At 58.4% G+C, this 24,199-nt stretch overlaps 2 protein-coding genes and 1 long non-coding RNA gene across 5 annotated transcripts; all 3 read left to right on the top strand.

The window, feature by feature from the left end:
* The first annotated feature begins 132 nt into the window (after positions 1-132).
* On the top strand, positions 133-2,132 carry LOC142362558 (uncharacterized). Its single transcript, XR_012765151.1, has 2 exons — positions 133-338; positions 893-2,132. It is a non-coding gene; the product is annotated as an uncharacterized LOC142362558 (long non-coding RNA).
* A 681-nt stretch (positions 2,133-2,813) lies between these two features.
* On the top strand, positions 2,814-12,192 carry CLN6 (CLN6 transmembrane ER protein). 2 transcript variants are annotated; one of them, XM_075431596.1, is made up of 7 exons: positions 2,814-2,943; positions 3,647-3,761; positions 4,721-4,819; positions 6,977-7,165; positions 7,277-7,332; positions 9,883-10,005; positions 11,809-12,192. In XM_075431596.1, exons 1-7 carry the CDS (start codon positions 2,861-2,863, stop codon positions 12,095-12,097), a joined length of 954 nt encoding a protein of 317 aa, XP_075287711.1. In that variant the 5' UTR covers positions 2,814-2,860; the 3' UTR covers positions 12,098-12,192. The 2 variants fall into 2 exon arrangements, with proteins under 2 accessions (XP_075287711.1, XP_075287712.1); XM_075431597.1 differs by having other exon boundaries at positions 11,877-12,076.
* Positions 12,193-15,129: 2,937 nt separating this feature from the next.
* On the top strand, positions 15,130-23,244 carry CALML4 (calmodulin like 4). Of its 2 annotated transcripts, XM_075431740.1 has the most exons (5): positions 15,130-15,227; positions 15,346-15,376; positions 17,061-17,201; positions 18,286-18,474; positions 22,943-23,244. In XM_075431740.1, the coding sequence occupies exons 1-5, from the start codon at positions 15,225-15,227 to the stop codon at positions 23,038-23,040; spliced, it is 462 nt and encodes a 153-aa protein (XP_075287855.1). In that variant the 5' UTR covers positions 15,130-15,224; the 3' UTR covers positions 23,041-23,244. The 2 variants fall into 2 exon arrangements, with proteins under 2 accessions (XP_075287855.1, XP_075287856.1); XM_075431741.1 differs by lacking the exon at positions 17,061-17,201.
* Positions 23,245-24,199: the final 955 nt, after the last annotated feature.

Here is a 24,199-nt window from a genome sequence, read left to right as displayed (position 1 = left end):
GCGGCAACGCGCGGAGCGGGCCCGGCGCCGCTACGGGTCGCCGGAAGGGCCCTGCCGGGCGGGCACGGCCGTCCGCCGCCGCTCCGCCCCCGCCGCCGACTCCGGAAGCGAAACCGGAAGCGCCTCCCCCTTCGCCCGGTTCCCCCCTGGCAACCGGCGCCCGCGCACGGACGTTCCGGGTGGCGGGCAGGACCGCGGGAGGGTCCCTTCCCCCGGGCCTCCCGGTGCTGCCCCCGGGGCCGCAGGTCCCGCTGTCCGGCCGCAGGCTGCATGGCCTCCCCCGGCCTGCCCTCCTCGGGCGGTCTGGCGCTGTGCCGGGGCCTCCTGGCGCTGGTTCAGTTGGTTGCGTTGGGTTGAGCTGGGCTGAGCTGGGCTGGTTCGGGTTGGGTTGGATTGGGTTGGGTAGGGTAGGGTTGGGCTGGCTTGGGTTGGGTTCAGTTGGGCTGGGTTGGCTTGGGTTGGTTTTAGTTGGATTGGATTCAGTTGGGGTGTGTTGGTTGGATTGGGTTGGGCTGAGTTGGGTCTGGTTCAGTTGGGCTGGGTTGGTTGGATTGGGTAGGGCTGGGCTGGCTTGGGTTGGGTCTGGTTCAGTTGTATTGGGCTGGTTGGATTGGGTAGGGCTGAGCTGGCTTGGGTTGGGTTCAGTTGGGCTGGGTTGGCTTGGGCTGGTTTTAGTTGGATTGGGTTCAGTTGGGCTGGGTTGGTTGGATCAGGCTGGGTTGAGATGGGTCTGGTTCAGTTGGATTGGGCTGGTTGGATTGGGTTGGGTAGAGTTGGGCTGGGCTGGGTTGGGCTGAGTTGGGTCTGCTTCAGTTGGATTGGGTTGGGTAGGGTTGGGTTGATTTATGTCAGGTTAGGTTTCATTTCATTCAGTTTGTTGGTTTTTTTGAAGGAGGGACCAGCAGCTCTTACCACCTCGGCCATGACTCCACCGCAGCAAGCCTGTCGTGCCCAGTCTCGGCACACGCAGGAGCTCCGTCCTCGGTTTCAGGGACGCCATTACCAGCCTCGCTGCACGAGTATCAGCTTAACCGAGAGCTAAATGCCACCCACCTGCTTGGCCGCCTCGCCTCTCACCTGCACAGACCATCTCCCAGAGACCTTCAGGAGCTGCCCCAGCTACGTGAGACCGATGGAGGCCACGCTACGCAACGTGATACGCAACCCGTGCCGCCGTCTGCGGCGTGCCGTTGTTTTCAAGGGGATACTGTATCAGCCGCATTAATAGTTAATTTTAAATCGGGCAACCGGAGCTGCTGCTCTGTGTGGAAAGTTTCACGCGGGCGTCACGCATGGGAGCAGCGGCCTGGCTGCGCAGCCGGCGTCGCCACGAGGAGAGCCGAGAGGGAAGCGAGTCCGGCCGCGGTCAGCTCCGTGGTGTTCCGTCGAGGAGGATGAGCTCGTTGAGGTCACTCCATGACCTCAACGGTCTCCACCAACTTTTCAAGGATTTTTTTTGTTTGTTTTCCCAACAAAAGCTGCGGGTGCCACTCGCGTTGTCCCCGTTGGCTCCCAGCTCGAAGCCCACCCTGCGGTGCCTGAGCGCGTGTCACCAGCTCCACCACGCTCAGCGTCAGAGCCCTCAAAGCGCCCGGGAGCCTGTCCAGAAGCCAAAGGGCTTCAGCGCATCGAACCCCCTTAGCCCGTTCAGTGCCCGTTTCGCCGGCCGGCTGCGCGGCTCGAGCCGCGTCTCCACTCGACGAGCTCCGTGTGCTTCCGACGCTGATGCATCTCCCGGTTTCGACCCTGAAATATAAAGTCCCAGGGGTGGAAATAAAGTCCCAGGGGTGGAAATAAAGACCCAGGGGTGGAAATAGAGTCCAGGGGTGCAAATACAAAGTCCCATGGGTGCAAATAAAGTCCCAGGGGTGCAAATATAAAGTCCCGGGGTGGAAATAAAGTCCCACGGGTGCAAATAAAGACCCAGGGGTGGAAATATGAAGCCCCAGGGGTGCAAATATAAAGTTCAAGGGTGGAAATATAAAGTCCCGGGGTGGCAATGATGTCCCAGGGGTGGAAATCTAAAGTACCAGGAGTGGAAATATAAAGTCCCAGGGGTGGAAATAAAGTCTCAGGGGTGGAAATATAAAATCCCAGGGGTGGAAATAAAGTCTCAAGGGTGGAAATATGAAGTCCCAGGGGTGCAAATATGAAGTCCAGGGGTGGAAATCTAAAGTCCAGGGGTGGAAATCTAAAGTCCAGGGGTGCACAGAGTCCTAGGCGTGGAAATAGAGTTCCAGGGGTGCAAATAAGAGTCCCAGCGGTGGAAATGGAGTCGCAGGGGTACAAATTTAAAGTCCCAGAGGTGGAAATAAAGTCTTGGGGGTATAAACATGAAGCCCCAGGGGTAGGAATGGATCCCCGGGGGTGCGAATGGATCCCCGGAGGTGGGAATGGAGCCCCAGGGGTGGGAATGGAGCCCCAGGGGTGGGGATCTGCAGCCCCCGGGGTGGGAATGAAGCCCCCGGGGTGGGGATCTGCAGCCCCAGGGGCGCACGCCCTTCCCCGGCTCCCGCCCTGACCGCCCTGCGCTGCCCCGGCCCGGTGCCGCCGCGGGGGAGCGGGATCGGGCCCATCGCCCCCCGACCCCCGGAGCCGCAACGCCCGCGCGGGTGCCGAACACGGGGGGGGGGGGGGGGGGGGGGGGGGGGGGGTGTTGGCCCGGGGACAGCGGGGACGAGACCCGCCACGCGGCCTTCCTCCTCCTCCTCCTCCTCCTCCGCAGGCCGCGCCGGGCCAGGCCGCGCTCCCCCCCCCGGGCCCCCCCGCCCGCGCAGCCGCCGCTCGTCCCCCGGCGCCGAGGCGGGGCCCGGGCGGAGCAGCCGGGCCGGGAGCAGCCGGGCCGGGCCGTACCGGGCCCATGCAGGGCGCGGCGCGGCGGAGGCCGTTCCCGGCGGCGGCCCCGGGCTCCCCTCAGCCCGCTGGGCCCCTCTACCCGGGCAGGTGAGGTACCGGCCCCCCCCCATCCCTCCCCATCGGGCCCCCTCGGGATGCGAGCCCCGCCGGGTCGCTGCCCTTACCGCGAGGGTCGGGGTCCCCCCGCCCCGCTCGCAGCCCCCCAGCCCCATCCAGCTCACCGGGGTTTGACGGGCTCGTCCCGGGTACCACCATCCTCTTCCTCCATCCGTGGGGTCTGGACCGTGGGCTCGGCCCCGCGGGACGGCGAAGGTCCGGAGGTGCTGCCGGAGGGTCCCGTGGCGGGGGGACATCAGCCGGGTTGGGTCCGGCCTTGCCCCGCCGAGGCAGAGGAGGAGGAAGGTCTGCGGAGCGGGAGATGAAGGCGGTAGCGCGTCCAGAGCATCCCCGCGCTCGGGTACCACCGGGCATCGGCGCGGTTTTGAGCGCTGGGCAGAAGCACGGCCGGGGGTTGGGGGTTGCTTTGTCACCCAAAAGTTAAAAATGGTCGCGCTGAATTCAGCGCTGGAGCTTTCCATCCCGCTTTCCATCCCTGCTCGCCGGGAAGCGCCTGCTTTTGTCACCAGCACCTTGCCTTCGCGCGCTGCCTCCTCCTCTCCTCGGGCTCCTCCGCTGTTCTCCCACGGATCCCAAAGCCCGGAGACGCGCCAGCAGCCGGGGAAGTGCCGGGGATGCAGAGGTGGAGAGACCCGTTGTGTCGGCTGACGCTGTCGCTTCTGTCGCCTTCTAGGCATGGAGCGGTCAAGAGCGAGGACACCTTCAAGACCTCCCCCTTCCATTTCGACCTCTGGTTCTACTTCACCCTGCAGAACTGGGTGCTGGACTTCGGGCGTCCCATCGCCATGGTGAGTGTGGCGGAGGTTGGCGCGCTGCTCTCCTCGCGGTCGGCCGGTTTGGGGTGGAGTGTCCCCTGCAGACCCCTTGGGCTGTTTGCTGCACCAAAGGGACGCCTTGGAGGAGCCGTCCTTGAGACAAGCACCGCTGCCGTGTACTGGTGTGAGTAACTGGTACCAGCTGCTTCAGTCTTGCTTCACTCACAGCGAAGGTGTCTGAGAAACTTGGGTCAACATCAGAAGAACTTTTTCCCTCTGAGGGTGACAGAGCCCTGGCCCAGGCTGCCCAGGGAGGCTGTGGAGTCTCCTTCTCTGGAGATATTCCAGCCCCGCCTGGACGCGGTGCTGTGCAGCCTGCTCTGGGTGACCCTGCTTGGGCAAGGGGTTGGGCTGGGTGACCCACAGAGGTCCCTGCCAACCCCTGCCATGCCGGGATTCTGTGATTCTGTGATCATCTCTCCCACAACTTTACATTTTCATACCAAAAGTTACCTGGGGAGGTTCCTCCTGCTCTTCCCCGTGCCTTGCCTGCATCTCCGGAGCGTGGGGCTCCTGCTCTCCAGACGGTGCAGGGCAGAATTGGCCGCTGCCCTCAAACGCAGGTTTTTCTCGCTGGCACCTGCACGTGGCAGAGGGTTAACGGAGATCCGCTGCTGCGCGACTCCCGAACGCCTTCCTCACTCGCTCGGCCCCGCAGCGGCACGGCGTTGGCTTCGGGCAGCGTAAATACGCCGTGCCGTGAGCACCCGCGTCCGAGCGCGCTTTTAGGGGTGCTGCCTGCGAGCAGAGCTGCCCAGCTTCCTGACTAACGGCGACGCGAGGGCAAGCCAACAATTCACAAGCAGTGGGGGTCCAGAGCAAGGGTTTTCTCTCTCCCTGCCTTTCAGCCGGTGGCAGGGCTGTAAGCGCAAGCTGCGTGGTGAGGATGCACTGACGTGCTCTTGGTTGTTTTTTTTTTCTCCCCTCCTCAGATAATCCTGCCTTTGGAGTGGTTTCCTCTAAACAAACCGAGTGCTGGAGATTATTTCCACATGGCTTACAATGTTATCACGCCCTTTCTTCTGCTAAAGGTAAACCTCGAGGTGCAGGTGTTAGATTTTTTTTTGTTTTTAATATTACCGGTTTTAAAAACAGGGCAAACAACCCAGTTCTGTAAAGGCTGAGAGTTCGTCAGCAACTCGCTGAGCGAATGTTGGTTATTCACAGGCTCCTGCAAGTGAGCCGGCCCTGCTGCGCGGTGGGGGTTTGCTGCTCCGGGAGGAGTTTGCGATGCCGCCTTCCCAGGAGCCAGGCAGCGACCCTCTTACTGCAGCTCCCTTCCCCCACTCCTGCCGGGGGCTCCCGATTCGGGGGGAGTCAGAGCCCTTCACCCTGGCCGAGCCAAAGCGTGTTGTGAAGACAAAATCCACCCGTGACTCGAAGGACCTGATGAGACAGCTGGAGCTGTTGTAGATTTTCTAAATTGTTCACTGCTTAATTGCACTTGCTCTTCACCATTAGAATTGTGTCTTTAGCTTGAATTTATCTAGCTTCAGCTGGCAGCCACTGGATCCTCTAAACCATTTGTGAGGTTAAAGACTGTCATATTGTTAGAAATCTTCTATTAAATACTTAGCTGCCAGAAGATAGGAGAAAGCAATTATAAATATATTTTAACCTTCATTAGCTAGAAATTGAATTATGCCCCAAGATGTAAATGATTCTCTCTCTCCTGAGTCTGTCTGGGAGATTTTAAATGCCGGTATGGTCAAAAGGGAATATTCAGGACCTGGTGCTCTGGGGGATGTGAAAGCTCTGAAGCTGGGTCTGACCCATCACGCAGCTGGTGTCTGCAGGCTGGCTACTCGTCGGGTTAAAATTCACCATCTTGGACATCCCTGGCAGGACAGCGTGAAGGGTTGGTCCACAGAAAAAATCCATTTGTTATTCAGGGCGCATTTCTTTTGCCCAGCGTCCCCTCGAAGGATGTGTCCCACCGTCCTTCTCCAGCAGACGAGAGCTTTCCTGGGCCTTCTGCGCTCCTCATCCTCTCTGCCTCCTGTGATGTTCACACAGCGGTTACAGAGAAGCCTCAAAATTAAACACAAATAAGGAGCTTTTCAGTGTTTCTGAAGGGGTGCAAAGCTGATTTGGCAGCAGGGATTGAGGTGGCGAAGGTGGCCCCAGCTGATCCTCGGGCTGGGCTGACGCCTCCGCCCCGACGCACGCTTCCCGAGGCCGGCTTGGCGTCCCCTCCGACGCCTGGGCCGCTTCAGCTGGGAGTTACGTCCTCTGAGGTCTTCTCGGTTTTCCCAGCCGAGCGGGGAGCTCCGTTTTGGGGAGCAGCTCCTGCTCTGGGTCCCCAGCCCGGAGCAACCCCGGGCTCCCCACCAGCCTCGCCCGCCTGCACCCAGACCTCGGCGGAGCGCGAGGTGGGACCGGGAGAGCTCGTCACTGAAGCTGGCGTGCGAAAGGCTGCCTCGACCGGTTTAGCTGGTAATTAGATATTTCTAGATACGGGTTTGAGTGCGGCTTCCACTTTAGAAGCAAACACAGAGAGAGGTGAGACCGATTCCATTAGGAAGAAAGAGGAAAAAAAAAAAGCCCCAAACCGTTCAACAAGTCTGAAAATGATCCGGCGGAGGATAGCGAAGGGCCGGGGCGCGAAGCGTGCGGAGCTGGCGTGGTGCCGGAGGCTCTCGGTGCCGCTGGAGGGCACAGCCAGCCCGGGGCAGAGCCGCTGGGCAGAGCCACCGCCGAGAGCAGCCGCCCTTCGCCTGCTCGTTAATCGGGCTTGATCGCGTCGGGTGAAGCAACTGCCGCGGGCGCTGCGTGAGGAGGACCGGGACGCTGATTCGGTCGAAGCGTTGGCTCGGGTTAAGGGTGCTGCTTCACCAAAAAGTTTAACAAGGGCAAAAAAACGTGGGTTTACTGTTGCAAACAGGGATAAAGCGCGTCCTCACACCCGAAAGCCACGTGAAACGTGCCTGGGACGCGTTCGGGGAAGCCGCTGCAGTCGGGAGCACGCGTTCCGGTGCGGTCGCGCCGCTTTCCCCGGGAACAGCCGTGTTTTCCCGGCCCGGTGCTGGCCGGCGCAGCTCGCACCGCTGCGGCAGCACAGCCCGCAGCGTTCTGCAAGGCCCTGCTTGGGTTCAGGTGACTTTTGTGAAGTGGAAGAGGGCAGAACTCTCCGCGCGTCTCTGCTGGTACCTGCTCGCCGTTGAACGCGTCTCTGTGGGGTTTTTTAGCTCATCGAGAGATCCCCCAAGACCTTACCGAGATCAATGGTCTACGTCAGCATCATCATGTTTGTCATGGGAGCCAGCATCCACCTGGTCGGAGACTCCGTAAACCATCGCCTGATTTTCAGCGGCTACCAGCACCATCTGTCCGTCAGAGAGAATCCCATCATCAAGAACCTGAAGCCAGAGACGCTGGTAAAGAGGCCGTGTTTTTTTAAAGAAAAAAAAAAATCTGAATTGCTTCTTCTCGTTGAACAGCGTCCTGTTCCCTCTGCCCTTTAAAATCCTCTTTTCCTTGCATTGCAGATTGATTCCTTTGAGCTGCTGTACTACTACGACGAATATTTAGGTCACTCGATGTGGTAAGCATTCGACAGTGTATCCAGCGGCCCGAGAACGTGGTAGGAGGAAGGGCAGGTCGGATCTGGTCATAGCTTAATATCACAGACTCACAGAACGACAGCATGGTGGGGGTTGGCAGGGCCTTCTGTGGGTCACCCAGCCCAACCCCCTGCCCAAGCAGGGGCACCCAGAGCAGGGGGCACAGCACCGCGGCCAGGCGGGGCTGGAATATCTCCAGAGAAGGAGACTCCACAGCCTCCCTGGGCAGCCTGGGCCAGGGCTCCGTCACCCTCAGAGGGAAGAAGTTCTTCCTCGGGTTCAGCTGGACCTTCCTCGGCTTCAGTTTGTGCCCATTGCCCCTTGTCCTGTCGCTGGGCACCACTGGAAAGAGTCTGGCCCTGTCCTCCTGACCCCCACCCTGCAGATATTTAGAGGCATTTCTAAGGTCCCCTCGCAGCCTTCTCTTCTCCAGGCTGAACAAGCCCAGCTCCCTCAGCCTCTCCTCGTAGGAGAGATGCTCCAGTCCCCTCCTCATCCTCGTAGCCCTCCGCTGGACTCTCTCCAGTAGCTCCTCATCTTTCTGGAACTGGGGAGCCCAGCACTGGACACAGCACTGCAGATGGGGCCTCCCCAGGGCAGAGCAGAGGGGGAGGAGAACCTCCCTCGCCCTGCTGCCCACACCCCTCCTAATGCATCACAGGATCCCACTGGCCTTCTTGGCACCCAGGGCACGCATCTGGCTCGTGGTCACCTTGTCACCCACCAGCACACCCAGGTCCCTCTCCTCAGAGCTGCTCTCCAGCAGGTGAGCCTCATCAGGTTCCTCTGCCCAACTTTCCAACCTGTCCAGGTCTCACTGGATGGCAATATGTAATATGGCAATATTTTAATATGTAAAACCGTGGAGCGCAGCTGATCAGAGCTGGCTGGGGATAACGTTCTCACAGCCGGTGTGGTCATGGCAGATCTCTCCCTTGGAAAATGGCCCGTTCCCCCTCGTTTTGTCCCCGTCTCGGTGATATTTCTAGGACGTGGCGGTTGTTTGACAGCCGTAGGGGACAGAGGCACGGCTCGTCTGCTCTCAGCCCCTTCCGCGGGACACCCAGGAGACAAGGCACAGCGCAGGTCCGAGGGCTCTGCTGGCTCCTTGGCTGTCGCCCCCCACATTTTTCCCCCTCTGGAGGTTAACCCCAGAACAGCTGGACTCTGCCCGGTCTCTCTAGCCCTGTGCTCGCTCCTCTCCTTTGCTGGGCATCCGCTTGGTGACCCCTGGCGAGAGGGAAGGCTTGCTGGCGTAGCCACACCAGTGCCGCCCAGTAAGAGACCGTTTGGCCGTCAAGCTACGAGGGCTACGAGGATGGTGAGGGGACTGGAGCATCTCTCCTACGAGGAGAGGCTGAGGGAGCTGGGCTTGTTCAGCCTGGAGGAGAGAAGGCTGAGAGGGGACCTTAGAAATGCCTCTAAATATCTGCAGGGTGGGGGTCAGGAGGACGGGGCCAGACTCTTTCCAGTGGTGCCCAGCGACAGGACAAGGGGTAACGGGCACAAACTGAAGTAGAGGAAGCTCCAGCTGAACACGAGGAAGAACTTCTTCCCTCTGAGGGTGACGGAGCCCTGGCCCAGGCTGCCCAGGGAGGCTGTGGAGTCTCCTTCTCTGGAGATATTCCAGCCCCGCCTGGCCGCGGTGCTGTGCAGCCTGCTCTGGGTGACCCTGCTTGGGCAGGGGGTTGGGCTGGGTGACCCACAGAGGTCTCTTCCAACCCCCACCATTCTGTGATTCTGTGGTGACCCAGGGAGCTCAGTCGGGGTCCAGTTTCAGCGCTGTCTCCCTGAGCTGACCCTAGAAATGCTCGTTCTGGCTGGGCAGGGTGCTCTGTCCGTTGCGGCTGCGCCTGCTGACCCGGGGTCCCCTCGGCACGGGGACCGTTACCTGCTGCCAGATAACCCCGAGACTGCTCGGAGCAGGGGGAGATCTCTCCCCCATCAGGCTTTCTCAGTTTATTTGCTGTTCCTCGAGCGCTGTGAAGCAAGCGAATCCCGTTCTTTTAAATCAAAAAGGGCTCTGTGAGGTTGTTGAAGTCCGGGTCCCTGCGGTTCAGCCTGTAACGCAACACATCGCTCTTCAGCAGCCTCTCGGAGCCCGGCAGCGTAACCAGTGCCGTCGTTCCACGCCGCACTGGATCCCAGTGTTCGACCTAATCAGCAAACTGGGATTTTTCCCATGAGATCCCCAAAATCTCACTATCTCCAGGAGCACGGGGTGCAGCCGGGGCGTACGGTAGCCCCGCAGCCGGCACCGCCAGTCCTTCGGCTGCTGCACCGACACAGCGAGCGCGGTGACGCTGGCAGAGAGGGGCTGCCCAACACTGCGGGACCCCACAAAGCTGGACCCCGCACCCCGGTTACCGGCTGCTTCACCCGCCCGAGCACGCGTGGCCGGAGCAGGCTGGGTGCTCCTTCACCGAATTAATTCCCACCTACCTGTGTGCGTGGTGTGGGTTTTGCGGGGAGGGGGTTTCACGCTCTTCCCAGGGTGGCACCGCCGACCAGCGCCGTGTTTCCCTTTGCAGGTACATCCCTTTTTTCCTGATCCTGTTTATATATTTCACCGGCTGCTTCACCCCCGTCGAAGAGGAGAGCAGGATGCCGGTGGCTGCCTTGCTTCTGATGGGGCCCAGCAGCCTTTATTACTGGTGAGTGATGTCCGTCCGAGGGATGAAGAGCGAGGACCTCAGGCAGGGGCTCTGCGTCCCCCGGGGCAGAACTCGCTGCAGCTTCTGCACTTCAGGCCTGGAAAATTAAATTTCAGCTGGCTGAGATTCGCAGCCGCTTTAGCCTTCGCAAGGTGGGACAACCCGAGGGTCGCCCGTCGGCGCTGCTGTCCCTGCTTGGGGTGTTTTTTCAGCCACGCTGTCGGTCGTGTGCTTCTGGCCGGAGCTCTGGCTCTTGGCCTCCGTGGCCCTTGGTGTCTGTCCCCCCCCTTCGAAGCCGTCGGGCAGTCCCTCGATGATTTTGGGGCGGTCACCCGGTGCCTGCAGCGCATCCGCCGGGTCTCGGGTTGTCGGCGGCAATGGGGATGCTCCCTCCGGTTGTCCAGGAATTTACCCAGAGCCCAGGCCGCCTGCGTGATGCTCAGATGCGGCCTCCTCGGCTCGCCCTGCGGGTCCAAATAGCCTTTTGAGAGAGGGCTTATTTATTTCCCATTTTCATTAGCCCCATCTCCCCATACGGTTTCCCTGATGGCAGCCAAACAACTTTTCATTCATCTTCAGCGATGATGTTCTCTCTTACCCGTGGCTTTGCCCCCATGCTGAGACTGTTTTCATACAGTAAATTAATTTTTGATAGTCGGAGTCATCAGGATGATTTGGTCAGCTCCCAGTTACCCCGTTGCACTTCCTTTAAACACATCAGCATGAGTCGTGCTGGCGATTGAAGAGCCAGGGAGTGCAATTCCTCCTTCCCCCTGCTACCACCCGCTCGGGGCTCGCCGCCGCCAGAAACGGCAAGGGGGGGGGCAGTGGATTTTTGGACTAAATGTGCACAACACCCACGGGTCGGAGCCAGAGCCTGGCTTCGGTTCTGCATTCGAGCATCCCATTCACGAGCTGAGCCCAGCCCCTTCCAGATCCCAACCCTGGGCACACGTTCCTTCACCCGTTCTCTTAACAAAGCCCGTGCTGGGTTGTGAAATTACTGATACTGTGCTGCCAAGAAAGCCAATGGGATCCTGGGGTGCATCAAGAAGAGTGTGGCCAGCAGGACGAGGGAGGTTCTCCTTCCCCTCTACACTGCCCTAGTGAGGCCTCATCTGGAGTACTGTGTCCAGTTCTGGGCTCCCCAGTTCAAGAAAGATGACGAGCTACTGGAGAGAGTCCAGCGGAGGGCTACAAGGATGGTGAGGGGACTGGAGCATCTCCCCTACGAGGAGAGGTTGAGGGAACTGGGCTTGTTCAGCCTGAAGAAGAGAAGGCTGCGAGGGGACCTTATAAATGCCTACAAATATCTGCAGGGTGGGTGTCAGGAGGATGGGGCCAAGCTCTTTTCAGTGGTGCCCAGAGACAGGACAAGGGGCAATGGGCACAAACTGAGGCACAAGAAGTTCCGTCTGAACAGGAGGAAGAACTTCTTCCCTCTGAGGGTGACGGAGCCCTGGCCCAGGCTGCCCAGGGAGGCTGTGGAGTCTCCTTCTCTGGAGATATTCAAGACCCGCCTGGCTGCGGTGCTGTGCAGCCTGCTGTAGGTGACCCTGCTTGGGCAGGGGGTTGGGCTGGGTGACCCACAGAGGTACCTTCCAACCCCTACTATTCTGTGATTCTGTGATAAGAAGCGTGAAGACAAATTACAGCATAGAAAGCAGCACAGCTTTGTCGGTCGGGATGCAGAGCGGGGAGAAGCGGGCGATGGCTCACCCCGGGTAAGGCTGGGGGTGCCGGGGGCTGCCGCCGCTCGGGGCTCGCTCCCGGGGGGCACTAACGGCTCGTTTTGCTTCGTAGGTATCTGGTGACGGAGGGTCAGATTTTCATCCTCTACATTTTCACTTTCTTTGCCATGATGGCTTTAGTGATGCACCAGAAACGCAAAGGACTCGTCCTGGACAGCAACGGGCTTTTTCTCTTCTACTCCTTCATCATCACGCTGGTGCTCATTGCTGTTTGGGTGGGTTGGCTGTGGAATGACAAAATTCTCAGGAAGAAGTACCCTGGCGTGATCTACATCCCGGAGCCGTGGGCGTTTTACACCCTGCACATGAACAACCTCCACGCAGCAAAGGAAAATTTCTAAGTTTTGATATTTTAGAGTGATCTGAAGACCGAAAAAAAAAAAAGTCTAGTTTTTCTAATGTAGAAGTATTTCAAATAAATTCCTGACCGACATTGGCTGCGGGACGTGTCGTGTGTTAACCAGGCCGAGCTAGGGAGGGGGTGTTCCAACAAAAGCCTAAAATAGTCTTCGTGATTTAACACTTTCAAGGCAAGGTCGTGGCCGGGCTGTCTCCCCTCCCTGCCTTCGCACTGGCCAGCCCTCGCGGTTCCACGCTGGGCTTTTTCGGGTGCTTGGGGGGACAGCCCCAAACCCATGGCACAGCGGAGCAGGGGCGCAGCGTCCCGGCCCCAGGGTGGTCCCCACCCGGGGTGACCCCCATCCCACCGCCCCGCAGAGCACCCTGGCCGTTACCGGGAGCGCTCTCGCCCTCCCCGTGTCTCGGCGTGGATTTATCCGCTCGTCCCGCGCCGCTCGCAGCCGAGTGAAGCCGCGGGGAAGGGGCTGAGCTGTCCCACCTCGGGTCCGGACGGCAGCTCCGCTCGGCCGTGCCCCCCCGGGGAGCCCTCCCGGGGTCCCGGCTGCCAGAGGCAGAAGGGCCAATTCCCCATGAATGCACCCCAAACCAGCACCGTGCGGGGGGGTTGAGCTGCAGCGTTGGCGTGGGGTCCGTGCCACCGGCCGCTTCTGCTCCCACTCACTGTGTCTCCAGCTGAGCTCCTGCAACTCCAGCCGCATCCTGGCGATGCTTCAGGTCCATAAAATTTGCATTAAAGCCCTGTGTGATGGAATCCAAGCGGCAGAGGAAAAATGTTACTGGCGAAACGATGAATAAAAACGTTTGGTAGAAGCGGAGGGACTGGCGTTGCTTCCTGAAGCAGCTCTGCAGGGAGAATCCATCCCACGGGATGGAAGGACTCTGAACGGGCCACTGTAACGGGGCAGAGTCTACCCTGGGAAGGCTCTGGTCCGAGCCACAGCGGTCACTACGGCCACTAAATATTTTGTTCTGGGGTCTGGAAGGACCTGGCATCAGGTCCTTCATCCTCAGCCTGCGTTTCTTTCCGGGCTGGCTGAAGCACGGGCGGCTGCGGAGAGGCAGAGCATCGCCGGTGCCGTGCCCAGGAGCACCCAGCCGAGCTGCCGCCTCAGCTCTTCGCGTAGGGGACACGGTAGGGCAAAATTATAGATTAACACAGAATAATTGCTTGTCAACGGCTTCAAGGGCAGCGGAGCGGCAGAAGCGCGGGGCTGGACGGGACCAGCAGAGGTGAGAAACCCGGCTGTCTGCGTGGGCTGGTCCAGGAGAGCCTGAGGCTGCCTGCCCACCTCCCGGGTCCAAAGCCCAGCAGCTCTGTGGCTCGCTGCAGCACTTCCTCGGCGTCCCCGTTCCGAGGGCTGCCACCAGACGTGGCCGTCCTGCAGGCCGATGGCTCCCAAGCAGATCGAGGGGTGTCCTGGTGGACGACAGGTTAACCATGAGCCAGCAGTGTGCCCTGGCTGCCAAGAAAGCCAATGGGATCCTGGGGTGCATCAAGAAGAGTGTGGCCAGCAGGACGAGGGAGGTTCTCCTTCCCCTCTACACTGCCCTGGTGAGGCCTCATCTGGAGTACTGTGTCCAGTTCTGGGCTCCCCAGTTCAAGAAAGATGAAGAGCTACTGGAGAGAGTCCAGCGGAGGGCTACAAGGATGGTGAGGGGACTGGAGCATCTCCCCTACGAGGAGAGGTTGAGGGAACTGGGCTTGTTCAGCCTGAAGAAGAGAAGGCTGAGAGGGGACCTTAGAAATGCCTCTAACTATCTGCAGGGTGGGTGTCAGGAGGATGGGGCCAAGCTCTTTTCAGTGGTGCCCAGTGACAGGACAAGGGGCAATGGGCACAAACTGAGGCACAGGAAGTTCCGTCTGAACATGAGGAAGAACTTCTTCCCTCTGAGGGTGACGGAGCACTGGAACAGGCTGCCCAGGGAGGTTGTGGAGTCTCCTTCTCTGGAGATATTCCAGACCCGCCTGGACAAGATCCTGTGCAGCTGCTGTAGGTGACCCTGCTTCAGCAGGAGGGTTGGACTAGATGACCCACAGGGGTCCCTTCCAACCCCTACTATTCTGTGATTCTGTAATCTATACTTAAAAATATCTGCAGGGTGGGGGTCAGGAGGATGGGGCCAAGCTCTTTCCAGTGGTGCCCAGCGACAGGACAAGGGGCAACGGGCACAAACTGAAGCAGAGGAAGCTCCAGCTGAACCCGAGGAAGAACTTCTTCCCTCTGAGGGTGACGGAGCCCTGGCCCAGGCTGCCCAGGGAGGCTGTGGAGTCTCCTTCTCTGGAGATATTCCAGCCCTGCCTGGCCGCGGTGCTGTGCCCCCTGCTCTGGGAGACCCTGCTTGGGCAGGGGGTTGGACTGGGTGACCCACAGAGGTCCCTGCCAACCCCCACCATGCTGGAATTCTGCAATCAGCCAAATAAACTCTAATAAATAAAAACCCAGATGATGGGGAGCTTTCTAAACCTTCTCAAAACCCTCCTCTCCTCTCAGCCCGCCTGCGCCGTCCCCGCTCTGCCGCGTTGGCGGGGGACACGTCCAAGCCCCCCTCCCCTGCCAACCCAGGACGCCCAATGCCCTGCACCCAGCTCCGCCACGATGTGTAAATCCCCAATCACCCCTTCCCCTGCCCACCAGCAAAACCCCTCCGGCAGCGCAGCGCAAAGCTGTAAATCCCCCCCGCGCCCTCAGCACCCAGCACCCAGGCTGGATTTGTCTCCCAGCACCCAAACCCAGTGCAAGGCGTGCGGCTGGTGGAGATTATCAAACCTGTAGAGCTCGGCTAACTCCCCTCCATCCCGCCCGACCCCAAGCACCCTCAAACCTCGATGGAAGGGAAGCTCTCACCCCGCTCCTCCCGACAGCATCGCTGCTCGGGGTCCCGGCTGGCGGCTTCGGGCAGGCTGGGGAGAGCAGGAGCCGTGCTGGCAGCAGGATCCGGCCCTGGCAGGGATCAGGTCTCGTAGCCATAGCAGCGGGGTATTTATTACAGCCCGGCCGCACTCCACCCCGGGCTGGCGGACTTTAGCCCTTCGTCAGACAGAAAATCAGCAGCAGACACCTCCGATCCCGACCGGCAGCGCAAAACACAAGGAGAGCCCCCAAAATAATGGTGAGCGAAGCATTACAGCTGGTACAAACTGCTCCACCCCGCTCCCCCCACCCAGATTTTAATGCTGGTTTTTTTTTTCCCCCTCTCTCTCCTTTTCCTTCTCCCCTTCATGCTGCAGGCAAAATTTCTGTCCCAGGATCAGATTAATGGTATGTACTGGTTTGTTCTGGTTTTGTTGGGGGGCTTTTTTAATAGCAAGATCAGCTTAAATATTTTTATATACATATTATATATAATTTTATAAGATTTTATCATTTTATATTTTATATTGCATGTAGATATATGGATATATATAAAATGACATTTCCCCAAAAGTGTCCAGGCTTGTGCTCTGCCACCTGCCCTCCTCCCAGCTCTCAAGGGGATCCCCTCGCTCTGAATCCAGAGCAACCTCCCCGATCTCACCCAGGCAGTGCTGGGCACAGGCAGGGAGCCGAAAGCGCCCACGGCCCCACGCGTCGGGACCCGCGTCGGGACCCGCGGAGGGCACCCAGCAGCCTCCCAGCCCCGTAAACACGGCAGCCCTGCCCGAGAAATCCCAGCTGGGATCCCACGCATGGTGCTGGAGGTTTCACGTACGGCGGGAGCGAAGGCGATGGAGGAAGAGGAGGAAGGAGAGGGTGCGGGAGGTAAAAATTCTCTCGCTGGCAAAGGGGACCCCCTACCTCGGACCCGAACGAGGAAGGCTTTGCTGCAAGCACGGCAGAACAAAGCTGAAATAAGAGTATTATGGCAAATCTGTTAATCTGGAGAGCTGCGGGCTCAGCAGCTCTGCAGGCTTGCTGTGGGGGAGGAGGCACCCATGGGCACCCAGCACCCACCCCTGCAGCGAGGGACGGAGAGGATGAAGAGGGGGCAGAGGGTGGTTTTTCCTTCCCCGCCACGCTGCAGACAGGACTGTCCCTACGCGGCCCCGCATGCCCATCAGCGACGCGGAGAAGGAGCCGAGCGGGACGAGAAGATGGGAGCCAGCAGCCTCCCGTGGGCCGGCTGCAGCCCCTCGCTCTTCCCCCGAGAGCTGCGCTGGAGCGGGCAGGGAGCAGCGGGTGGGGGAGATGCCGCAGCGGGATGGCGGGAGGGCAGGCAGCGGCTCCCGCAGCAGCGCTCCGAGTACCAAATACAATCATAGAATCATAGAAAGTTTTGGGTCGGAAGGGACCCCTAGACGTCATCTAGTCCAACCCCCAAAGGTGACGTTATCGGTTCCCTCGTCCTTATTAAAGCCCAGCCGGTGTCAGGCCGAGGTGGGGGCAAGTGCCAGACCCCGCACAGAGCGTGGCAGGGACCAGTGCAGCATCCTCCACCGCTCCTCAGGGCTCGCTCCTTCAGCACCCTCTCCTACCCCCCGTGAAGGCAGAGAAAAGCGCTTTTAAGAGTATTCTACAGATTCTCCAGGCTGCCCAGAGGGGCTGTGGAGTCTCCTCTGGAGATATTCAAGCCCCACCTGGACGCGGTGCTGTGCAGCCTGCTCTGGGTGACCCTGCTTGGGCAGGGGGTTGGGCTGGGTGACCCACAGAGGGCCCTGCCAACCCCCACCGTGCTGGGATTTGGGATTGGGGAGCCTGGCTCCACTTTCAGACTTGCTTCATTAGGCTGAAGGACCCCAATTAGCTTAGCTAGTCCCAAGCCTGGGCTTTAATTGCCCGTGGCACTTTACCCGGGGTCCTGCCTCGCTGTCCATCATCTCCCTGGAAAGGAGACACCCCACGCCAGACACAATATCCGTGCTGGAACCCTACCAATGCCACCCAGCCGGGCACCGGGAGGAGAAACGTCACGGGCAGATCAATGTAACCTGGCATGGCATAACAGAGCGTTTCGGTTTTTAATTAGAGTTCAAGGAATGTTTTTCCCTCTACGACAAGAAACAAAAAGGCAAGATAAAAGCCTCCGACCTGATGGCAGTGATGCGGTGCCTGGGAGCCAGCCCGACGCCGGGAGAGGTGCAGAGACACCTGCACCTGCACAAGATCGGTGAGCGCAGGGCAGCGGCAGCGCGCGAATAAAACACGCTGGGTTACGGATGGAGAAATTCAGCTTTTTTGTGGGCAGGAGGCAAGGAGGCTGCCTGGGGCCCAGCAGGTCACGTTCACTCCCTGGTGAAACAGCCCTGGCAATGCGATGTAACCAAGAGCCGTCACCAAAGCCTGGTCCAGTGTGCCAGGCAGTGAACTGTGCCAGTCCAGCACACAGATCAAAAACAGGGCCGTTAAAAAAGGAAAGCTTCGAGGGCAGCGGGAGGCAAACATATCGATTATGGGTTGTGAGGATGGGAAACTGCCCGGTGCAGCCAGCAGAAGTAGAAAAGCACAGCAATATATTCATCTGCAGATACAGAATCACAGAATCACAGCATGGTCGGGGTTGGCAGGGCCCTCTGTGGGTCACCCAGCCCAACCCCCTGCCCAAGCAGGGTCACCCAGAGCAGGCTGCACAGCACCGCGGCCAGGCGGGGCTGGAATATCTCCAGAGAAGGAGACTCCACAGCCTCCCTGGGCAGCCTGGGCCAGGGCTCCGTCACCCTCAGAGGGAAGAAGTTCTTCCTCGGGTTCAGCTGGAACTTCCTCTGCTTCAGTTTGTGCCCATTGCCCCTTGTCCTGTCGCTGGGCACCACTGGAAAGGGCCTGGCCCCGTCCTCCTGACCCCCACCCTGCAGATATTTGTAAGCATATATTAGGTCCCCTTGCAGCCTTCTCTTCTCCAGGCTGAACAAGCCCAGCTCCCTCAGCCTCTCCTCGTAGGGGAGATGCTCCAGTCCCCTCACCATCCTCGTAGCCCTAAAATACGTATAAATAAGTTCAAAGCGCAAAGACCAACGAAGCATCATGAGATAAGGTGGGCAGGATTAAAAATTCTGGACACAGAGGTTTCAAAGCACAAGTCCAGCAAAGCCATAAATGGGGTTTTGGGCCAGGAGAAAGCCCCCAGCAGTGGATCCACCCAAAAGGGACAAGGTGCCCCAGGAAGGGAAACTGGGGGGCAGAGAAGCGGGGTGCTCAGGTCTGGATCGGGCTAGAAAACTGAGCCACTCCTAAAGAATCTGCTCTGATTTTTCCAGACAGAAACATGGAGCTGGATTTCTCCACTTTCCTGAATATAATGTACCGGCAGATGAAGCAGGAGGAACCCGAGAAGGAAATCCTCACGGCCTTGTCCATGATTGACAGGCAGAAGAGCGGCGTTATCTCCGCGTCGGAGCTGAGAGCCAAGCTGACGCGGCTCGGAGAAAAGCTTTCCGAGGAAGAAGGTATTTTGCAATTCAGAGATGTAGCAAACGCTCTCCCCCATCTTCTTCTTCCCTTCCCGGTTCTCCCCTGTAGCCGAATCGGAGCCCAGAGCAGGAGCGCGCCCAGGGCCGAGCAGAGCACGTTAGCCACGTCAGCTCGCTGCAGCTAATTAGACTAATTAGACAGCCAAGTCTCCTCGGCGCTGTCAGCCTTTACCCACGCCACGAGCGCTATGCAGGGGTTTTGTGCTTTGCAGAAGAGGCAAGGCAGCTGCCCGTGACCCGAGACCCGTTCCTTTTCTCGAGTCGTTTCCCAAATGATGATTTTTCACCCCGAGATGTTTCGCTGTATTTGTGCATCTGTCCCACGGAGAGCCCCAGGAGAGCGTCCATCCGTCCATCTGTCCCCCAAGCTGCAGGGATCATAGAATCATAGAATGGTTGGGGTTGGAAGGGACCTTAAAGCTCATCTGGTTCCAACCCTCCTGCCATGAGCAGGGACATCTTCCACCAGCCCAGGGTGCTCAGAGCTCCATCCAGCCTGGCCTTGAGCCCTGCCAGGGAGGGGGCAGCCACAGCTTCTCTGGGCAGCCTGGGCCAGGGCCTCACCACCCTCATGGGGAAGAATTTCTTCCTAATATCTCATCTAAATCTGCCCTCTGTTAGTTTAGAGCCGTTCCCCCTTGTCCTGTCACTGCACCCCCTTGGGAAAGGTGGATGGGGATGCTGGACACGGGGCACCGGCCGTTTCCAAAGAGCCCTGCCACGGTCAGCTCCACGGCCAGCACAATTTGGAACAGAGAGACATTTTAATTAAGATTCTTTTTTAAAAAAAAGAAAAAACCCTGTCCTGTTCGCCAGACATTTGCCTCCAAGGGGCACGACAGGAGGGAACTTCCCGGAGGTTGAAAATGACCCAAACCTTTCAGCCAGCTGGCTTTGCCCTAGGTGTTTTATGCACGTATATAAAGTTTTTGAGCACGGGCCCCGCTTCCCCGGGCTGCAGGAGGCAGGGCAGTGCTCCGCGCACCCCTCAGCCCCGGGGCCGGGCTGTCCATCCCCTCCCTGCCCCAAACCACAGCCCCTTCGGCTGCTTCTCCAGCTCGGGCAGAGCTCTCGCCCCTCCGACCCCGCTGCAGGGAGCGGGGTCCGGAGCGTTGAGATTGCTCGCTCTCTGCCATCACCAGTTTGATACAGGCGAGGAATGAGTTTTACTGGTGTTACTGGGTTCGTACAGACCCCATTAGGCTCCTCGGGGGTACAAGAACTGTCCTTTCTAATGTTAAAGTAGAATTCAGATTTAAATCTAAATCATCGCCGTCACCAGCTGCGCAGCGACACACCGACACGGCACGTCTTCCAAGGCCTTCCTTCAACTCTTTAACTGCAGTAGTAGCTGCTGCAGCTACTTCCACCTGAAAACACTTTCAGAGCTATTATGAGAGCTGACGAGTGGAGATACAGAGACATTAACCCTAATTAAAGGCCTCCTAGCATGAACCCCTATTCTGTAAAGAAGATTCGGGAGGCGCGGGGGGATTTCCCAGCACCTTGGTGTACACGCTGTGCATCTACTCACCCCTCGCTGCAAGGCACTGCGGATCCCAGCGTCGGAAGCAAGGCTTCTTCTGAAGCAGACATTCCCCCTTGGCCTTGACGCGCTGCACTCCGGCTCGCTAAGCTGCTATAAATATTTGATGCCGGAACCGACCGCGTTTCATCCGCATCGGCGATTGCTCAGGAACCACTGGCACGTCCCTTCGTTTACAGGGGCTCCGGAGAAACCTTCGCTTCATTTTAATTTAACGAACCTTTACCAAATCAGAACCGACACATTTATCTTCTGTGTTATTTTTAAATGTTCGGGAATGTTCAGGGCTACGAGGATGATGAAGGGACTGGAGCATCTCTCCTACAAGGACAGGCTGAGGGAGCTGGGCTTGTTCAGCCTGGAGAAGAGAAGGCTGAGAGGGGACCTCAGAAATGCCTCTAAATATCTGCAGGGTGGGGGTCAGGAGGACGGGGCCAGACTCTTTCCAGTGGTGCCCAGCGACAGGACAAGGGGCAACGGGCACAAACTGAAGCAGAGGAAGCTCCAGCTGAACCCGAGGAAGAACTTCTTCCCTCTAAGGGTGACGGAGCCCTGGCCCAGGCTGCCCAGGGAGGCTGTGGAGTCTCCTTCTCTGGAGATATTCCAGCCCCCCTGGCCGCGGTGCTGTGCAGCCTGCTCTGGGTGACCCTGCTTGGGCAGGGGGCTGGGCTGGGTGACCCACAGAGGTCCCTTCCAACCCCTACCACTCTGTGATTCTGTGGGAAAGAATTATTTTTTTAATTTATGCCCTTAGAAGCATTTGATTACCATCAGGGTATTCTTTCTGAAAGGAAGATTCGATCTCCAGGAAAGAAAGAACTGTCACTTACCGCACGTAGCAGCAGTTCTCGCAGAGCCCCCCCCGCCCCCCATTTACCCCACGCTGCAACCAGATCCCCCCGGCAGCAGCTTCCACGGGGGCTGCGCTCCCCCCCGCTGCAAACACCAACGCCTGTCTGCGAACAGAGGGCAAAACGGCGTCTCATCCCGCACCCGGACGGACAGCAGAGAGGAAACGGGTTACACCACTCGCACGGACCTTCCACAAATATTTAAACAGCTTTTTTTCTCCCTAAACCTCCCCTCCTCCCATGACCCCCGCCCTGGATTTCACAGCCGGTGACGGCAAAGCTGTTATTCCGTGCTCCGGTACGAGCAGTCGGAGTCTTATTTAAACAACCACAGCTCGCTCAGCCCCAACAGCCATCCTGGTGACCTCGGCCGAGCAGATCACAGTGAAAACGCAGACCAGCCTCCGCCGAGCTACTTCACGAGGGGAGAGCACCCAGCGCTGCCCGGACTCCAGCCCACAAGGCCATAGAAACACGGAATCATGAAGGTTGGCAAAGACCTTTGAGATCATCAAGTCCAACCGTCACCCCAACACCCCCATGCCTGCTAAACCATGTCCCCAAGTGCCACATCCACACGGTGTTTGAACCCCTCCAGGGATGGGGACTCCCCCACTGCCCTGGGCAGCCTGGCCCAACCCCTGACCACTCTTGCAGGAAAGACATTTTTCCCAATCTCCAACCTGAACCCCCCCTGACGCAGCTTGAGGCCATCGCCTCTCGTCCTGTCGCTGGTTCCTGGGGAGCAGAGACCAACCCCCCCTCCCTGCCCCCTCCTGTCAGGGAGCTGCAGAGAGTGAGAAGGTCTCCCCTCAGCCTCCTCTTCTCCAGCCTGAGCAGCCCCAGCTCCCTCAGCCGCTCCCCATAGTTCTTGTTCTGCAGCCCCCTCCCCAGCCTCGCTGCCCTACTCTATGAGACTCTGGAGCAGCACCACGCATGATCCCTCTCATTCAGTGGTCTACCAACAGGCTCTAAAGGTGTCCTGCTAACGAAATATCAAACAATAAATGGAGGTCCGTGACCCAAGAGCTTCCTCGCCGACAGCCCGCCCGCCCCATCCCTCTGCTCAGCATCCAGCCCCGACCCTGCTCACGCGCTGCTGGCCCGAAGACGGCTGCAGCCTCCTGGAACTGGGCACACGGCCCCGCACACCAGCAAGCACAGACCCCTTCCAGACTGCATCGGAGACCTTACCGAAGGGAACGGCCTCCCAAAGCATTACCAAACAACAGCTGCCGGGTTTCTCCTTTGTTTTAGCACCCACCCACCCTATGTTAGGGGTAAACAAGCATGGGAATTCGCCCCCTCGCCCGTCACCCAGAGGAAGACGGCAGCTAAGTCCCAGCGGCAGCTTCATTCAGCAACACTTCACACTACTTTTCTATGTGTCATTTCTTACTTACTTCTAATTTGTAACATTACTTGATGGGAAAAATACCTTTTAAGGCTTTAGCCTGTCCAGATGAGATCACTCCAAGCTCGTAACCGCTGCCACCACCGAGGTGTTGCCGCAGCTGGAGGGAAAGGCATCGCTCCTGCCAGGGGCCAACCGCGCGGTCACCGCCTCTTCACCGGCGTCTTCCATGAGAGCCCTCCCGCCCCAGCTGGAGGTGGTCTTCGATTCCAACACTATCGGCCCGCCGGCATTAGGCAGCACACAGATCTCCTGGAAGTCGGGCGCGTAGTCTGCACGAGCGCTCCGCTCGCTCTGAACCGAACAGGGACAGGTTTGCTGCTCGAGCCAAGTCAGCCACTCCTACCAAGGGCAATTCCAAGCTGATCTGGGTTAAATTTGTGAATCTTTTGTCCTGTGGAACTCAAAGAGGTGGACATCTCTGCTCCAGAAAGTCAGACACAGAAATCAAAATTAAAGAGCGAACCAATGGTATTTTAAAACTACAATTTGGACGGCACCTCCAACTTCTCTCAGAAGCTACTCTAACAAAAATGATTTTAAAACCCAGGTCCTGCATTGCTGCTCTTCTGCAGATCGTAACATCCCTAATATACGCTACTCACACTTGTATTTTTCTTTCACTCCTTTCAGTTGATGACCTGCTAAAAGAAGCCAAAGTTGGCCCAAACGGAACAATAAAATATGAAGAATTCGTCCGCATCGTCTGTCTTCCTGCAGTCGACTACTGAAATTGAAACCAAGAGATTTGGTAAGACCAAGACCTGAAACTTTTTTGACTTTCCTCGTTACTACTTGGACTCAGGAATCACCATCTGCCTTTAAACATCCTTACTTCGCCTCGATGATAGCACTTCCACAGGTTCCCGCTCCGTTTCTGGAGAAACATCGCCGCAAAACGTGAGCTGTTATTTAAATAAACCGAATGCAGCATTCCCTAGCGTAACACGCGTCATGCTTAAAAAATCCAACTCATTTTAAACACGTGTGTAAGTCTACAGCCTGTGGCACAAACAGCAGCTCGTAGTTAAGGCCTCACAGTGACTGCGTTCCAAGCAGCCAGCAACACCCGCAACCGTGTGCTGTTTCCACACACCCGCCCCCAGACACCGTCCTTTGTGTAAAAACAGATTCCCCGGGAAGCTCAGTTATGTCACGACGGTGGTAGATTTTGCATACCTACACGCAGCTCCCCTGTATTCCCTGGATCCAGGGCATGATCCAGCGAGATAAGTCCCGACCAGATGCTCCCATCACGTTCGCAGCCCCACTCGCGGGGCAGCCGCGTCCCCGTTGGCCACCCAGAGCGACAGGAGATGAGCAGCCGGCAACCCTCCCGCTCCATCAGCCAGCGACGCTCACCGCTTGTTCAGCCTGGAGAAGGCTGAGAGGGGACCTTCGAAATGCCTCTAAATATCTGCAGGGTGGGGGTCAGGAGGACGGGGCCAGACTCTTTCCAGTGGTGCCCAGCAACAGGACAAGGGGCAACGGGCACAAACTGAAGCAGAGGAAGCTCCAGCTGAACACGAGGAAGAACTTCTTCCCTCTGAGGGTGACGGAGCCCTGGCCCAGGCTGCCCAGGGAGGCTGTGGAGTCTCCTTCTCTGGAGATATTCCAGCCCCGCCTGGCCGCGGTGCTGTGCCCCCTGCTCTGGGTGACCCTGCTTGGGCAGGGGGTTGGACTGGGTGACCCACAGAGGGCCCTGCCAACCCCCACCATGCTGGGATTCTGTGATTCTATAGCTTGTCATGCCTGCCTACCACACCCCTCTGTTCTTATATTAGCTCTTCCTTACCTATAGATAGAAAACAAAACAAAAACCCCCTTGTTTCTCTGAAAATTAGAGTTACAAGCAGCTCAACGCTCAGATAACACTCCAGAAAAACATTA

This window comes from Opisthocomus hoazin, chromosome 10, assembly GCF_030867145.1.
Source record: "Opisthocomus hoazin isolate bOpiHoa1 chromosome 10, bOpiHoa1.hap1, whole genome shotgun sequence".
NCBI classification, from domain to species: Eukaryota; Metazoa; Chordata; class Aves; order Opisthocomiformes; family Opisthocomidae; genus Opisthocomus; species Opisthocomus hoazin.
Note: the sequence above shows the minus strand (reverse complement) of the source record. Positions and strands in the feature narration are given on the sequence as shown.

Coding starts and splice junctions, on each gene's coding strand:
- CALML4 (XM_075431740.1), top strand. Junction 15,377..17,060: donor GTCCCAGGATCAGATTAATG/GTATGTACTGGT, acceptor GTTTTTAATTAG/AGTTCAAGGAATGTTTTTCC. Junction 18,475..22,942: donor AAAGCTTTCCGAGGAAGAAG/GTATTTTGCAAT, acceptor CACTCCTTTCAG/TTGATGACCTGCTAAAAGAA.
- CLN6 (XM_075431596.1), top strand. CDS start 2,861: ATGCAGGGCGCGGCGCGGCGGAGGCCGTTCCCGGCGGCGGCCCCGGGC. Junction 7,166..7,276: donor ACCTGAAGCCAGAGACGCTG/GTAAAGAGGCCG, acceptor CTTGCATTGCAG/ATTGATTCCTTTGAGCTGCT. Junction 10,006..11,808: donor CCCAGCAGCCTTTATTACTG/GTGAGTGATGTC, acceptor TTTGCTTCGTAG/GTATCTGGTGACGGAGGGTC.